The 14,451-nt window shown below is 61.1% G+C and overlaps 3 protein-coding genes across 4 annotated transcripts; all 3 read left to right on the forward strand.

Moving 5' to 3' along the window:
- Positions 1-1,472: 1,472 nt before the first annotated feature.
- Positions 1,473-5,669, forward strand: FAM193B (family with sequence similarity 193 member B). Of its 2 annotated transcripts, none has more exons than XM_084215942.1 (6): positions 1,473-1,701; positions 2,639-2,834; positions 3,231-3,467; positions 3,981-4,989; positions 5,098-5,173; positions 5,301-5,669. In XM_084215942.1, the coding sequence occupies exons 1-6, from the start codon at positions 1,601-1,603 to the stop codon at positions 5,395-5,397; spliced, it is 1,716 nt and encodes a 571-aa protein (XP_084072068.1). In that variant the 5' UTR covers positions 1,473-1,600; the 3' UTR covers positions 5,398-5,669. The 2 variants fall into 2 exon arrangements, with proteins under 2 accessions (XP_084072068.1, XP_084072067.1); XM_084215941.1 differs by lacking the exon at positions 1,473-1,701 and adding an exon at positions 2,244-2,350.
- Positions 5,670-5,853: 184 nt separating this feature from the next.
- DDX41 (DEAD-box helicase 41) lies at positions 5,854-11,507 on the forward strand. The gene is made up of 17 exons (XM_084215608.1): positions 5,854-5,899; positions 5,985-6,083; positions 6,174-6,333; positions 6,413-6,487; positions 6,812-6,872; positions 7,565-7,701; positions 7,862-7,934; positions 8,110-8,263; positions 8,358-8,494; positions 8,671-8,833; positions 8,922-9,053; positions 9,228-9,299; positions 9,519-9,615; positions 9,917-10,066; positions 10,198-10,269; positions 10,374-10,484; positions 10,694-11,507. Exons 1-17 carry the CDS (start codon positions 5,876-5,878, stop codon positions 10,828-10,830), a joined length of 1,854 nt encoding a protein of 617 aa, XP_084071734.1. The 5' UTR covers positions 5,854-5,875; the 3' UTR covers positions 10,831-11,507.
- A 10-nt stretch (positions 11,508-11,517) lies between these two features.
- On the forward strand, positions 11,518-14,447 carry DOK3 (docking protein 3; the record flags this gene model as incomplete). The annotated part of the gene is made up of 5 exons (XM_084215609.1): positions 11,518-11,577; positions 12,879-13,172; positions 13,299-13,392; positions 13,477-13,649; positions 13,731-14,447. The coding sequence occupies exons 1-5, from the start codon at positions 11,521-11,523 to the stop codon at positions 14,445-14,447; spliced, it is 1,335 nt and encodes a 444-aa protein (XP_084071735.1). The 5' UTR covers positions 11,518-11,520.
- Between the last annotated feature and the right edge of the window lie 4 nt (positions 14,448-14,451).

Below are 14,451 nucleotides of genomic sequence, written 5' to 3' on the forward strand. Positions count from 1 at the left end.
GCCACTGCTTTCCTCTGCTGCACGTTGTGCGCGTCCCCCAGCCCCGGGGGCTGCTCCTTTCATGACGCAGAGAGAGGCAGTGGCTGCCAGGGCAAGTGCCTGCCTGTGCATGGGGCTTGGGTAGAGGAGCTGGCTCCTGCCTGGCTTTATTTAACCCTGCCCTAGTGTGAGTGGGACCAGCACAGGGGCACAGTACAGGTGTGTGGCCCGTGGCATGGCCCAGCCTCTGTGAGTCAGGCTGTGTTGGTGTTGGATGGAGGGGGTGTTTGTCACTCCCAAGACAGTGATAAAAGGGGTTCACATGACCTGAGCCCTTGCTACAATGGGGGGAGTCTTAGTGCTGACACCTGGGGGCCAAGGTGTCCCCTCAGCCACTTCATTCTGTGTTTCCTTTGGTAGGTCTCGTTATCCCACACAACCTGCAAGTCGCAGTCTTGTGGGGGTGGCTCACACTCCTCTTCCTCCTCCTCTTCGTCTTCTTCTTCCTCGTGCCACGGGAACTCAGGGGACTGGGACCCCAGCTCGTTTTTGTCTGCTCATAAGCTCTCGGGCCTCTGGAACTCGCAGCACACCAACGGGACTGTGCAGGGCAGCCCCCTTGGGACTCCCCCAGCTGCACTAGGTGAGCTGAAGCTAGCTGTGGGGTTGAGCAGAGCTTTCTGCCCAGTTCTTGGCTTAGGTGGTTTCCTTGTGGGCAAGGGTGGGCAGGCTGGGCCTCTGAATCTCAGTATCAGCAGCATATTGGGCCCCTTTGGAAAATGCAGATGTTGCTGGGATTCAGCCCCAGCTCTGCTCTCCTTCCAGGCGACAAGCACCCTGGCCTTGCTCTGTCTCCGGAATGCGCCAGCCAGGTGTCAGCCATGGCGCCGGGGCTGAAGGCCTGTCCCTACAGCCACACGGCCTCTGCCACCTCCAGCAACGCCACACCGGGCTCTCCTCTGCCTACCTCACTCGACTTCTGCAAGACGCTGCCGAAGCAGTTCAAAAGCTTGTGCCGGAGGGCCACCCCGCCAGGTACGTGTCCAGGGACAGCACCGGCCACTGCCTCCTGCCCTGCTGCTCCAGAGCCTTTCCTCTTGCCCTGTTCTCCATGGGGCAGGGCTGGATCCTGTGGGGGAGGCACACTGACCCCAGGGCCCTGTGTGAGCAGGGATGGCTTCTATCCCAAGCACTCTGTCATCTGGGAGGAGAAACAGTTTGTGCAAAGGTGGTGGGTGGCTCTGAGCATGGCCTTGGTCCGTGCAGCACAGCCAGTGTCTGACTGTCTCTGCTCCTGCCTCTCTGCAGGTGAGGCCTTCCACTCCTCAGAGCATCATCAGCACTCCGACCTCACTGCTCCTCCCAACAGTCCCACCGGCCTCCCCTCGCAGCCCCGGCGCTGATCCCCTCCAAGCAGACACCTCCCCATGCGGGGCCCTTCAGCTCCCCACCACACATCCCGCTGGGCACCTCCTCGCAGGCCGCGCTCTTCCCTGCTCCCAGCGCGCAGGCGGCGGCCCCCAAGCCGGTGTCCGAGTCCCCCCCGGCCAGCGCAGCCTCTCACAGCCCAGGGCCGTGCAAGAGCCCTCACCTGCCCCCTGCCAACGTGCCGCTGCTGAAGATGCCGCCGCCGCTGTCAGGCTGTGCTCATCCCTGCAACGGGCACTGCAGCACTTCACTCATCCCTCCTCCTGCCTCCCACCAGCTGCCCAGCATGAACAGGTGAGTAGAGGAGCCCTGCCTGCTTCCAGCCTCTCCTTGCGGTGCCACATGCCTTTTCTCCCATCCCTGACCATGGATGCACTTCTCCCTGTGGAGGGACTGACTGCCCTGGCATGGTGGTGCAGGAAGCTGCGGTCTTTGTGGGCCAGTTCCACTGCTGCTGACCAAAGGCGAAGCTCTTTCTCTCCCAGCGCGTGTTGCTCCTGCGGTTGTCCTTTGGTTCTGTGGTGCAGAAGAGGCTGTGCTTCTCCTCCAGCTAAAAGACCCAAAGGAACATCCTGATCAACCTGCAGTTGGCCAGCAGGACCTATGTCACTGAGACCTGTCAGGCAGCTGTGGCACTGAGCAAAGGTCCTTGAGAAGATGAAGCCTGTGGACTTGTTCTGCTCACCTCTTCCTCTGGCCCTTTCTGGGCTGCCTGTGCCCTGGGGGAGAGCACATTGCTTCCTCTCTGCTAATTAGCTCTCTCTGTGGAGAGCCAGTCAGGTCCTGAGCTGGATCTTGAGGAACGACACTATGGGCTGTGCCCTGGCCTCCCTGTCTCTGAGCTGGGTAGCCCGTGCCCTTGTGAGCTGGGCCTGCCTCACACGGGGATGTCTGGCAGCTGCACAGTCCCAGTGTTCCTCACCTGTGCTACCTGCTGCCCCCAGTGAGTACCTCGCCTTGCCCTGCTCCCAGCCCAGGGCCTGGCTCGCTGGGGCTCTGCTGCACCAGCCTCCTGCTGGCCAGAGGCCCTGAGGGCTGGGAGTGACAGATTGCTGCTCCTGTGGGCTCCTCGGGCATCTTCCCCAGAAAAGGAGAATGCAGGGGAGGGGGTTTGTCCTTCTGCTTGGGCACAAGCTTCCCCAGGAGAGCTGTTCCTACATGCATAGCATGGGGCAATTTTTGAGATACCCTGGCGCCTGCTCACCTCTCACCCTTCTCCTCTTCTCCTCAGGGACCCCTCTTGCAAAGGGCACAAATTCCCAAACGGTACCAGCTGCCACCCGCCGCAGCCCTGCGAGGCAGACGAGGGGCTCGGGGAGGATGAGGACAGCAGCTCAGAGCGCAGTTCCTGCACCTCCTCCTCCACCAACCAGAAAGATGGGAAGTTCTGCGACTGCTGCTACTGTGAGTTCTTCGGCCACAACGCGGTGAGTGAGGGGCTGGTCTGCAGCCACCCCTGGTCCTTGCTTTGGTGGGGAGACATCACTCGGTCCCTGTGCCCAGAGTGGGAGGTGGGCAGGTGTGGCCACAGCTGTTTCCTACAGGCACCGACATCCCCCACTTCCTTTCTACCCTGCTTCATCAGCCTGCTGGTCCCTTGCTCCCGACTCGCAGCCGCCTGCCCAGCCCCAGGGCTCGGAGCAGCCGGCCAAGCCCTGTGGCTTCACGGTGGAAGAGCTCACTAGGGCTGTTTGTGCTGACTTGTCTTGCTGAGACTGCAGGGAAAGGAGTGGCTGGAAGGTCACGGGGGGCTGTTGGGGGAGCTGGGGCTGCCTGCCCCTCATGCTGGCTGGTGTCTGGCTGACAGCATTCACATTCCACAGCCCCCGGCTGCTCCCACGAGCCGCAACTACGCTGAGATCCGAGAGAAGTTGCGTTCTCGCCTCACCAAGAGAAAAGAGGAGCTGCCACAGAAACTAGGGCACAACAGCAGCACAGGGGAGCCTGCTGTGGACCACCGCAATGTGGACGAGCTTCTGGACTACATCAACAGCACAGAGCCCAAGCCCATGAACAGTGCCAAGGCAGCCAAGCGGGCACGGCACAAGCAGAAGAAGAAGGTGAGGCTGAGCAGGGGCTGGGATTGCAGGAGGAGGGCCGGGTAGGTCTGTGTTGCTGGCAGGGCTTTTCCTTCTCTCCCTTGCATCCATTTGGGTTTTTGAATTCTGTGTCACTCTCACCCAAAGTGGTAGCACTGCCTGTCCCCATGTAGGGCTCTTCCTGCCTCTGTTCCTGTAGAAAGTTGCCCAGCCCTTCTGGGTGCTTTGGGCTGCACTCTCCAATCTGCCCCATGCCACATTTTGACACCATGCATCTCTGGTAGGGAGAGGTGGTGCCATAATGGCTCTTTCTGGTGCTCTGGTGCCCAGAGCAGTGTCAGGTGTGCAGTGTCCAGCTGTTGCAGTGCCCATGGGGGAAATGTGACAGTTTAGGGGCTGTGGAAGATGTGGTGTAGCTGTGCTGAGCAGCTGCCCTAGAGTTTGCTGTCAGGCAAAGCTGGAGCAAAGCTCTGTGTCCTGCACCCGCGGTTCTGTGGCCCAGACCAAATGATCCTCATGGCACCTGTGTTGCAGGAGAAGGAGAAAGCCCAGCTGGAGGCAGAGGCCCAGAAGCGGGCAGAGCGTGCCCCTGCAGCCAGCCAGGCCAGGGAGCCAGCTGAGGAGAAGCTGCTGGAGTGGCCAGAACTGGAGCTGGAGCGGGTGAACAGCTTCCTCAGCAGCCGGCTGCAGGAGATCAAGAACACCATCAAGGACTCCATCCGGGCCAGTTTCAGCGTCTACGACCTCAACCTGGATGTCAATGACTTCCCCAAGAAGGCAGCTGTCCTGGAGCAGAAGAACCTGCTCTCCAACCTCAACGGGTCTTCTGACCTGCAGGACATAGACCTGGCGCTGGCCCCGCTCAGCCTGGGCCCTGCCAAGAGCCACACACTGCTGCGGGGTGAGCTGGGCCCCCGATGGGGCGAGGGGCCCGGGGAGCCCCCGCCAGCCCCAGCGGCCGAGAACGGCGTGGTGAAACGCCTGAGCGCCGTGCCCAGCCTGTCCCGCATGATCTGGGTGCAGTCCAAGGCTGCGGACTCGGCTGCGGACGGCACCGGGCTGAGCCTGGAGCCCAAGGAGGGGCCGCAGCCCAAGGGGCCGGAGCCGCCGGAGCCGCTGCCTGCAGGGAGCCGGCAGAGGAAGAACAAGCGGCAGAACGGGCAGGCAAAGAAAGGGGAGGGCAGCACGCCTGTGCCCAGCGGCCAGGCCCGGCTGGAGAGCCCTGGTGGGAAGGGGCAGGTGCTGGGAACCAAGCACCCTTCCAAGGCCAGTGCCCCGGAGCCACCGCGGGCGAGCGGCTGTGCTGAGCCTGGGGAGAGCGGCAAGGGGCAGCCTTGGGCCTGCAGCAGCGCTGCCAGGGGGGAGAAGGAGAGAACCAGCGAGTGGAAAGGCCGGAGGGGAGAGGGCAAAGCGGAGCTGCCGGAGCTGGCACCGCAGCAGCCACCTGCCCTGGCCACCCACCTTGCCCTGGGGGGCTCCCCCCAGCCCAAGGGCAAGAGCAGGAAGAGCCGAAACAAAGTGGAGAAATCCAATACCTCGATTGGTGAGTGCTGGGAGCACCGCTGTGCACCACCATCCTCTCGGTGGCCCCTTGCCCAGCTGGCAGCCCCTCCCTGCCCTGCAGTGCTGACCCTCTGCTCTGCTTTCCCAGATGATGTGTTCCTGCCCAAGGACCTGGATGGGGCAGAGATGGACGAGACTGACAGAGAAGTGGAGTATTTCAAAAGGTGAGGGGAGAGCCATGAGAGGCTGAGCTCTGCCAGCAGGGCTGGAGGCATGAAGGGGCTGGGAGCTGGCTGTGGCTGGGGGTCCCGCTGGGCTGGGGGCTGACCGGGGCTGTTCTCTCCCTGCCAGGTTCTGCCTAGACTCGGCCAAGCAGACGCGGCAGAAGGTGGCCGTGAACTGGACCAACTTCACCCTGAAGAAAACCACTTCCAGCGCAGCCCAGTGAGGTGCGGAGGGGCCACCCCCACCCACCCACGGCCGCTCGCCTCTCCTCACTGTGCCCCCCGCCTCACCTTGGTGGGGTCCTCCTTCGCGGGGGGCCCCGGTGCTCTCCTGCCCCGCGGGGACCCCCGGGGCTCCCTCCATCCTCCTGCCCCTCCCCGCGGGGTGATCCCGGCCGTCCCGTCCCCCTCTCCGCGGGCACGCGGCTCCCCGTGCCGCGGGGAAGGACCGTGCTGGACCCAATAAAGAACTTTTTAATTTTTTATTTTATTTAAACCCCGGTGTCTGCTGCTTTCTGCCGCGCCGGGGAAATCGGGGGGCGGGAGAGGAGAGATTTAGAACGCATTCCGCGCCAGTTTGGCCTCCGCGGGGACCCGTCGTGCCGAGTCGCAGCTCCAGCCCAGTGGCGCCCCCTGCGCGTTGCTAGGCGATGGCGCTGTACGCGATGACGTAACTTCCTGGATCTCTTCCGGGAAGGAGCCATGGAGGCCGTGGCGGAGCGGAAGGTGGGAGCGGGCCCGACCCCCGGTACCGCCCGCTCCGCGCTCTCGGTGCCGCCCCGGGCTCCCCTCACCGCGTGTTTCCCCACAGAGGCAGCGCGAGGAGCCGGCGGACACGTCCGACCTGTCCGGAGAGGATGACGATGACTACGTGCCCTACGTGCCCGTCAAGCAGCGCAAGCAGCAGATGGTAATGGGGTAACGGGGCTGCCCGGCGAGGGCTCCGAGCGGCCCTCCCGCCGCCAGGCTGCTCACTGCGCCTCCATCCGCGTGCTTGCAGCTGCAGAAGCTGCTGCAGATGCGGCGGAAGGTGGTGTCCGAGGAGGAGCAGCGGGACAGCGGGAGCGAGCAGCGCGGGGACGAGGATGACATCCCGCTGGGACCCCAGTCCAACATCAGTCTGCTGGACCAGCACCAGCACCTCAAAGAGAAGGCGGAAGGTAAGGGAGGAGCTGGTGGCAGCACTGTGTGGCTTTCAGGGGACAGCAAACCCCCTCATTGCTTTTTGTCTCTCCCCAGCTCGGAAGGAGTCAGCTAAGGAGAAGCAGCTGAAGGAGGAAGAGAAGATCCTGGAGAGCGTGGCAGAGGGCCGAGGTGAGTGGGAGCTCTGTGTCTCAGGTCTGTCTCCAGAGCTCCCAGGGCAGCAGAGAGCTGCTCCCTGCTTTGGGAGTGCTCATACTCAGGGGTGAGGCTGGAGGTGACAATTGGTGCCCTCAGCTGGCACTGCCTGCCTTAGCTGAGACATGGCTGTGACAGGGCTCTAGGCACAGCAGCACTGGGTGTTCCTGTGCCAGAGGGGCTGTCTGTGCTGCTGCTTCTCCTCTTCTGTCTCCAGACATGATCTCCCAAACTGTTTGTCTAGTGAGGTTGATGTGGATAAGGAGAGTTTGCTCTGAGTGACCATCTTTGTTCCTGCAGCTCTGATGTCAGTGAAGGAGATGGCCAAGGGTATCACCTATGATGACCCAATTAAAACTAGGTAAGTTTCACAGCACAACTCAGAAGTTGTCCTTCTGAAAACATCACTTCATGGTGGCTGAAGGGAGCTGAAACCCACAGAGTCTTGCAGGAGCAGTGCAGCTCTGCAGCCTCTTGCCTGAGTGACTGGGTTTGTGTCATTATCTCTAAAATTAAATGCTATTGAGTTACACTGGGTGTTGTTTTGTATACAGTAAAGCTTGATAAAGGACATTTATGTTAAACTAGTAGGTCTGAGGGTTGGTCTTCAGGTCTGGGAGATCACTAAGCCAGAGAAAGAGTCTGGAGGAGCCTTTGGAGCCAGTGCTGCTTGAGGCAGCAGTGTCAAGGTGGTGACAGATCAAAGGCTGGGCTCAGTGATCTCCAAGGTCTTTTCCAACTTCAGTGGTTCTGAGGCAGTGTCAGGGAGATGATTGAGGTGTGTCCAGGTGTTTCTGGCATGTTCCATCCAACATCCATATGCTGTTCTCAGCTGTTAGCTTAGCACTTTTCACTGAGATTTTGGGGAAGGGTTTAATGCATGGAACTGGCTCAGATCTGCTCTCAAGCTCACTCCATGGAGGAGCCCCCTTGTTTTATCTGGGAGGATATTGGAGCCTAACAGGGAGTTCCCCTGAATTCCTCCATGGGTGCTGCTGGTTCTGGAGCCCTGGCCCCATTGTGCACCATGACCTGTTTCTGCTGCTTTCACAGCTGGAGAGCCCCTCGCTACATCCTGGGCATGTCGGAGGCACGGCACGACCGTGTGCGCAAGAAGTACCACATCCTGGTGGAGGGGGAGGGCATCCCACCCCCCATCAAGAGCTTCAAGGAGATGAAGTTCCCAGCAGGTAGGCCAGGAGTGGAGCCTGGAAGGGATCCCACCTTTTTCCTGGCTGTTAGCCTGAGGGGTGTTTGTCACTGGTGGAAGAGCTGCTGCTGGGACCTGAGTGGGAAAAGAGAGGAAATAGTTCAGGTCATGAACGTGTATTATCCCTTGTTCTCTGACAGCTATCCTAAGAGGCTTGAAGAAAAAAGGAATCCAGCAGCCAACGCCCATACAGATCCAGGGCATCCCCACAATGTGAGTGCTCTGTCCCCATCCCAGAGTACAGAGTGGCTGTTTGCACAGCTCGCTCAGGGGTGCAGGCCAGGCGCTCTTCCGTGGTGACAGATGCACCCTGTCACCCTGCTCAGCCCTGGAGGTTTGAGCTGTTCCATGATGTTCCTCCTCTCCATCGGCCCTGTTTCTCTGGCAGACTCTCAGGAAGGGATATGATTGGCATTGCATTCACTGGCTCTGGGAAGACCTTAGTGTTCACCCTCCCTGTGATCATGTTCTGCCTGGAGCAGGAGAAGAGGCTGCCATTCTCTAAGCGAGAGGGACCCTATGGACTCATCATCTGTCCCTCGGTGAGTGCCAGGAGGAGGCTGTGATTGCTTGCAGTGGCAGTCCTAAATTCTGCCTGCACAGAGGTGTAGGAACGAGCTGGTTTTGTCTCTGCAGCGGGAGCTGGCACGGCAGACCCACGGCATCCTGGAGTACTACTGTCGCCTGCTGCAGGAGGATGGGCTGCCCCCGCTGCGCTGCGCCCTCTGCATCGGGGGCATGTCTGTCAAGGAGCAGATGGAGACCATCAAACAGTAAGACCTTCTGGGGAAGTCCGTGGGGCTGGAGGTGCTCTGTTTTCTGGCAGGGAGCTAAGGAGTGGCACCCTGGCTTTAGGACAATGTAGGGGGTGAAAGTTGTGTGCGAGGGAGGTGTCCTGCATGGGGCAGGAATGCCCAGGGCCTGACTGCAGCCTCCTCTCACCCCACAGTGGGGTACACATGATGGTGGCAACCCCTGGGCGCCTGATGGACCTGCTGCAGAAGAAGATGGTGAGCCTGGACATCTGCCGGTACCTGGCCCTGGATGAGGCTGACAGGATGATCGATATGGGCTTTGAGGGGGACATCCGCACCATCTTCTCCTACTTCAAGGTACTGAACTGCCATGACAGGAGCACCCTGAAGCTCAGTCCTGCATATGCCAGGTTGGGTGAGTGCTAAAGGCTTCTTCCCTGTGCAGGGTCAGCGGCAAACCCTCCTCTTCAGTGCCACAATGCCCAAGAAAATCCAGAACTTTGCCAAGAGTGCCCTGGTGAAGCCCATCACCATTAATGTTGGGCGAGCAGGTGCTGCCAGCCTGGATGTTGTGCAGGTGAGGTGTTTGGGTGCTCCTTCGTGCCTCTGTGGGAGGCCAGAGACATTCATGAGGGCACTTAATTCCTTTCTCTGCCAGCGAGCTGGGGTTCTTGGCCCTCCTTCCCAGCTAAGGGATACCAAGCAGTGGCAGTTCCTCTGCTGCCTGACCCCTGTCTCTGCTTGTTCCTAGGAGGTGGAGTATGTGAAAGAGGAGGCCAAGATGGTGTACCTGCTGGAGTGCCTGCAGAAGACCCCCCCACCTGTGAGTATGCTGGGGACAGTGTGGTCATGCTGGGGCATGGGGCAAGTTAGGAGGAGGGACCCCCTGTGTGGAGTGGGCACGTGACTGAGCCATACTGGGGATCAGCAGTGCTGTGTGCTTTGCTCAGCAAGAGGGAGTGGGCTTCCCCAGGGAGCTGTGCTGGTGCCAGCAGTGCCAGCCTGCAGAAAGGGCTCTGATATGATGCCTGTGCTGCCACAGGTGCTGATCTTCGCAGAGAAGAAGGCAGATGTCGATGCAATCCACGAGTACCTACTGCTCAAGGGTGTGGAAGCTGTGGCCATCCATGGAGGAAAAGGTGAGTGAGTGTCCCAGAGCAGCCTGGGCTCCTGGTGTGACCCCAGTCCTACCAGGAATGTGTGTGGCCATGGGAGGTGCCAGCCTGGAGCTGTTGTTGATGGTGTGAGGAAGGGCTGTGACAGTGTCAGGAGTGAGCTCCATGTTGTAACAGCAGGCATAAACACAGTGCAGGTCCCTATGGGCTGTAGGAGAAAGGCTGCCTGAGGAAGCAATGCTTGACTCTGAGGCCAGAATGTTGGCTGCAGTAGGTAGGGCTGGAAGCTCTGCCCTCACTGATCTTCTCTGCTGGGCCTTTGCAGATCAGGAAGAACGGACAAAAGCCATTGAGGCCTTCCGGGATGGGAAGAAGGATGTCCTGGTTGCCACTGACGTTGCTTCCAAGGGCCTGGACTTCCCAGCCATCCAGCACGTCATCAACTATGACATGCCAGAGGAGATTGAGAACTATGGTAGGCACTGGCCCTTGTGGGAGGGGTCTAGCGGCCAGCAAGGCTCTGTGCCTGTCCCTGCAGCGTCCTGGGACAGGGATGGTCTGTCACACTGTGCTCACCCAGGGCTGATCCTGTCCCTGTCTCCACAGTTCACCGCATCGGGCGTACAGGCCGTTCAGGCAACACTGGCATTGCCACCACCTTCATCAACAAGGCCTGTGGTGAGGAACAGCACGGGGCTGGGGGCTGGGGGCAGCTGGGCAGTGCCAAGGGGGTGTTCTGAGCAAGCAGGATGGCTTTGCCTGACCTGTGTCTCTGCCCCCAGACGAGTCAGTGCTGATGGACCTGAAGGCTCTGCTCCTGGAGGCGAAGCAGAAGGTGCCACCTGTGCTCCAGGTGCTGCACTGTGGGGACGAGACCATGTTGGACATCAATGGTGAGAGCCCCCAGGCTGACACAGGGACCCCTGTGGGGCTGCTGCAAAACCTGGGCTCCAGATGGGACCCTCCAGCTTCCAGTGCCCCAGCATTGGGGAGACACTGGTGTAGCCCCTTTGTTCTGGAGTGGGGGCTGCTGTCCTGGTGTGGCACCGTGCTGCCCTGGCGTGGCACTGTGCTGGCCCTGACCCCATTCCTCCCATTGCAGGTGAACGGGGCTGTGCCTTCTGTGGTGGCCTGGGCCATCGCATCACCGACTGCCCCAAGCTGGAGGCCATGCAGACCAAGCAAGTCAGCAACATCGGCCGCAAGGACTACCTGGCCCACAGCTCTATGGACTTCTAGCCTGGAGAGTGTGCTGCTCCTGGGTGGGCCTGGGTTTCCTGTCAGCCCAGAGGCCTGTCTTGCACTTCTGTGCGCCCTTTTCTGGAATTTTGGTCACTGGGACTGTTGCTAGCTCAGCCTGGTGAAGCTCCTGGCCTGGAAGGAAATGTATGGAGCTGTGCTGCAACAGCCCAATTACATCAGTGCTGTGTTGGGCAAGCAGGTAGCAGTGCCTCAGGGCAAGAGAAAGCCCCAGGTGGGGCGACTGGTCTGCTGCTTCTGCCAACCCCGTGCAGTGATGAGGTCAGGGTCTTGTGTTGCTCCTCACAAATCCACCCAGTTTGGGCCCATCTCCCTCACCTGGGTTTGTGCATTCTCGGGTGGCTGTTCCTGTCTCCCCAGACATGCTGGGAGGATGCAGCCAGGGGTGAGGTGGAGCATGCTGTGTTCATGTCAGGCGCTCCACGAGGTGCTTCCTGTGCTCTGCCCCCACGTTCTGCCCCACTGCCCTGCTGTGAGGGGGAGGGCGGGCACATGGACACCTCCTGTGGCCCAGCCTCTGCCCCCCATCCCACACCCCAAAAAGGGGAAGTCTCTCTGAGACGGAAGTCTGCCCCATGCCTTCCCTTCGACTGCAGCAGTCACATTTTCTGCGCTGCGGGTAGCCCAAGTCCCTTACCCTTGCGCTGGCTGCCGGGGTGAACTGGGCCCATGGAGAGACCAGTGAAGGATGGGATCCTTTATGTGCAGCACACCAAATTTGGAAAGGTAAAGGGTGGATTTGGGGTTGGTAGAGGGTGTGCCCTGATTTGTCATGAGGCTGGGCCCTCAGCCGCCTGGAAAGGGGCGACTGCAGCCAGACCCGTTGGAGCTGCCCTTGGGGGAGCCCTGGGCTCAGCAGCTCTGAAAGTGGGGCTTTCCCATGGGGCTGAGGGAACTCATCTCTGTGGGCACCCACTCTGGCTCGCCTGTGTGTTGGGTCCTTCTTGCTTGGTCACCGCGTGAGTCTCAATGGAAGAATAAACATGCATTATTAATATGGCGCAGCTCCAGCATTTGGGGGTGTGTGTGTATGTGTGTGAGTGAGTGGGGCCGTGGCCCAGCACGTGGGATGTGTCCCCCATCGGCCCATCCTTGTGGGGCCAGCACCATCCAGTGACACCCTCTTGGCTTGGGCTGCTCCTCTGTGCCCTCGGAGGGGCACTGAGTGCCACAGCCCTTGGGACAAGGTATGGGCGACACAGTGAGAGTACCATGGGGTTGGGCCAGCTCCAGGGAGCTGTCGGGTGTGGGCAAAGTAGGTCCTGCTGGCACACTGGTCATGCCATGGCAGGGTGGCCATGTCCCGTGGGGGTCTCAGTGGATGTGTGGGGCTGCAATTGCACTCTGAGCTCCTTGCTGAACAAGAACCAAGCCCTGGAAGCACAGCAGGCAGCCCTGTGTGTGAGGAGGTGGTGCCCTGCCGTGGAGGAGGCAGGTGGGCTGGGGGCGGTGGGTATTTTGGGTGCTGGGCTGCATCTGGTTCCTGCAGGGCGGAGGCTCTGCTGCACTTTTGAGGTACATGGTGGCATGCGCCCCCGCTATCCCGTGACAGACTGGGAAGGTGCTGGTGCTGCAGAGGCTCCCCTGGGAGGAAGCAGGCTGCTGAGCAGATGTGAGGCTGCCAGCAGGAGCCTCAGCAGCTCAAAATGGCTTTAATTTGCATCAGGGTCTGTCCTGAGAACAGCTTGAGAGCTCAGCTGCAGGTCGGCAGGCCAGCACTTGCAGCAGGGAACAAAGAGCAGGACCTGGTGCTCAGGGAGCCGGCAGTGAGTGTGACTCACCCAGTCTGCCATGCCAAGCCCGCTCGGGGCAAGACTCCCCTCAGCCCAGCTTCGGGCCTGCCCTGTCCCATAGTTCAGGGGTCTGTGCTGGCCCCTGTTCTCTGTGCCCTCCAACAACACTTGTCAGGTGTGGCCTGGGACTCCCCTATGCCCCTTGTGCGCTGTATGGAGGGCAGTGCTGCCAGATGCAGCTGCCAGCTGTTTGCTGACCCATTTTTTCCCTGCCTTTGCCCTTTCTGTGCATAGAAGTTCTGGAGGAAGATGCGAGCCCAGCTGTTTGCTGCCAGCCCGTCCGGCGTGGCCCGCATGGAGAAGTTTGATGTGCGGGATGATGGCACGGTCCCAGAGAAGATGTCCCTGCAGCGGTGTGCCCGCCGCGTGATCCGCCTCTCTGACTGCGTCTCCGTGGGCCCGGCGGGCACAGAGAGCTGCCCCAAAGCCACCGCCGCCTTCTACCTCACCACCACGGAGAAGAGCTATGTGCTGGCAGCCGAGCGGCGCGATGAATGGATCACCCAGCTCTGCCAGCTGGCCTTCCAGGTACCAAGGGCTCTGGCAGAGCCAAGAGCCCAACGTGGGTGAGCTGAGAAGCCCCAGGGCAGGCAGGGGATTTGTCCTTCCCCCCACCTCCCTGTCCCAGGTCATACTCACATCCCTCTGTTTCAGGGTGGAAAAGAGACAGTGCCCAGCAGTGCCAGGACCCAGCCCAGCCCTGCTGTCCCCATGGAGGAGAACTCCCTCTACTCGTCCTGGCAGGACCGTATGTGCAGGGAGAGTGAAGAGGGCAGGGTGGGCTGCAGCTCAGTGCTGCAGTGCTGACCCCTGGCTTTTTTGGCTCCCACAGTGACTGAATTCTTGGTGCTGGTGGTCCCGACAGACGCGGCCACCCGCTGCGGGCTGCATGGGCACTACCTGCTCTCGGCCCTTCCCCAGAGCCTGACGCTGAAGGACCCCCAATCCCGCCAGCCCTTGCTCACCTGGCCCTACCCCTTCCTTCGCAAGTTTGGCCAGGATCAGGTGAGATCCCCACTCCCTTCTTGGGGCTGTTGCCTGCCCAGGCTGGGTGGCAGCCCCTCACCCTCCCCTCTGACCCTGCAGGCTGTCTTCTCCTTCGAGGCTGGCCGCCGCAGTGACTCCGGCGAGGGCACCTTCACCTTCAGCACCCCACGGGCCCCTGAGCTCTGCCGGGCTGTGGCTGCTGCCATTGCCTGCCAGCAGCAGGGCAAGGACACCCTGGACCCCAGACTCTTCTGTGTCTCGGAGCCCCAGCACTTTGCACAGGGTCTTGAGCCCCAGCCCTGGGGGCCTGGGAACGATGAACCCCAGCCCAGCCCGGCCCTGGGGGGCACACAGCCTGCCTCCCACCCCCCTGCCAACCTCCTCCGCTTCACCCCACCAGAGCCAGAGGCTTCATGCCCCATCATCTATGCCTCCATCGCCCGGGGCCAGCAGCCTGTCTTTGTGTCTGGGCAGCCAGGCTCTGGGGAGCCCTGGGCCTCGGGGAAGCGGCTCCCTGAGCATCTCTACGAGAACATCTTCACTGCAGAACCACATCCAGCCGGGGCCCAGGAAGAGGAGGAGGAAGGGCAGTGGGAGCTGGGGTGCCGACAGGCCCCCGAGGGCCACAGCAGCGAGGGGGGGCCCGTCTATGACAACCGGGCTGCCATGGCACCGACCCCCCGGGCCGCGGGCTGGGGGCGCGGAAGGCAGGAGGCGCTGTCAGGGCGCTCCGGGCACAAGCCTCACAGCACCCTTCGGGCCAAGCTGGTGCGGCTGCTGAGCCGGGAGAGCCCCGGAGCGCGGGACTGGGCTTGATGTG

This window comes from Fringilla coelebs (assembly GCF_963513975.1).
Source record: "Fringilla coelebs genome assembly, chromosome: 15".
NCBI classification, from domain to species: Eukaryota; Metazoa; Chordata; class Aves; order Passeriformes; family Fringillidae; genus Fringilla; species Fringilla coelebs.

Bases quoted from the DNA above. Each gene is read 5' to 3' on its own strand.
- FAM193B (XM_084215942.1), top strand. From the start codon at position 1,601: ATGCCGCCGCCGCTGTCAGGCTGTGCTCATCCCTGCAACGGGCACTGC. The intron at 3,468-3,980 runs GTGAGGCTGAGC...CCTGTGTTGCAG, and splicing joins GGCACAAGCAGAAGAAGAAG to GAGAAGGAGAAAGCCCAGCT. The intron at 4,990-5,097 runs GTGAGTGCTGGG...CTGCTTTCCCAG, and splicing joins GAAATCCAATACCTCGATTG to ATGATGTGTTCCTGCCCAAG.
- DDX41 (XM_084215608.1), top strand. From the start codon at position 5,876: ATGGAGGCCGTGGCGGAGCGGAAG. The intron at 6,873-7,564 runs GTAAGTTTCACA...CTGCTTTCACAG, and splicing joins GATGACCCAATTAAAACTAG to CTGGAGAGCCCCTCGCTACA. The intron at 7,702-7,861 runs GTAGGCCAGGAG...GTTCTCTGACAG, and splicing joins GGAGATGAAGTTCCCAGCAG to CTATCCTAAGAGGCTTGAAG.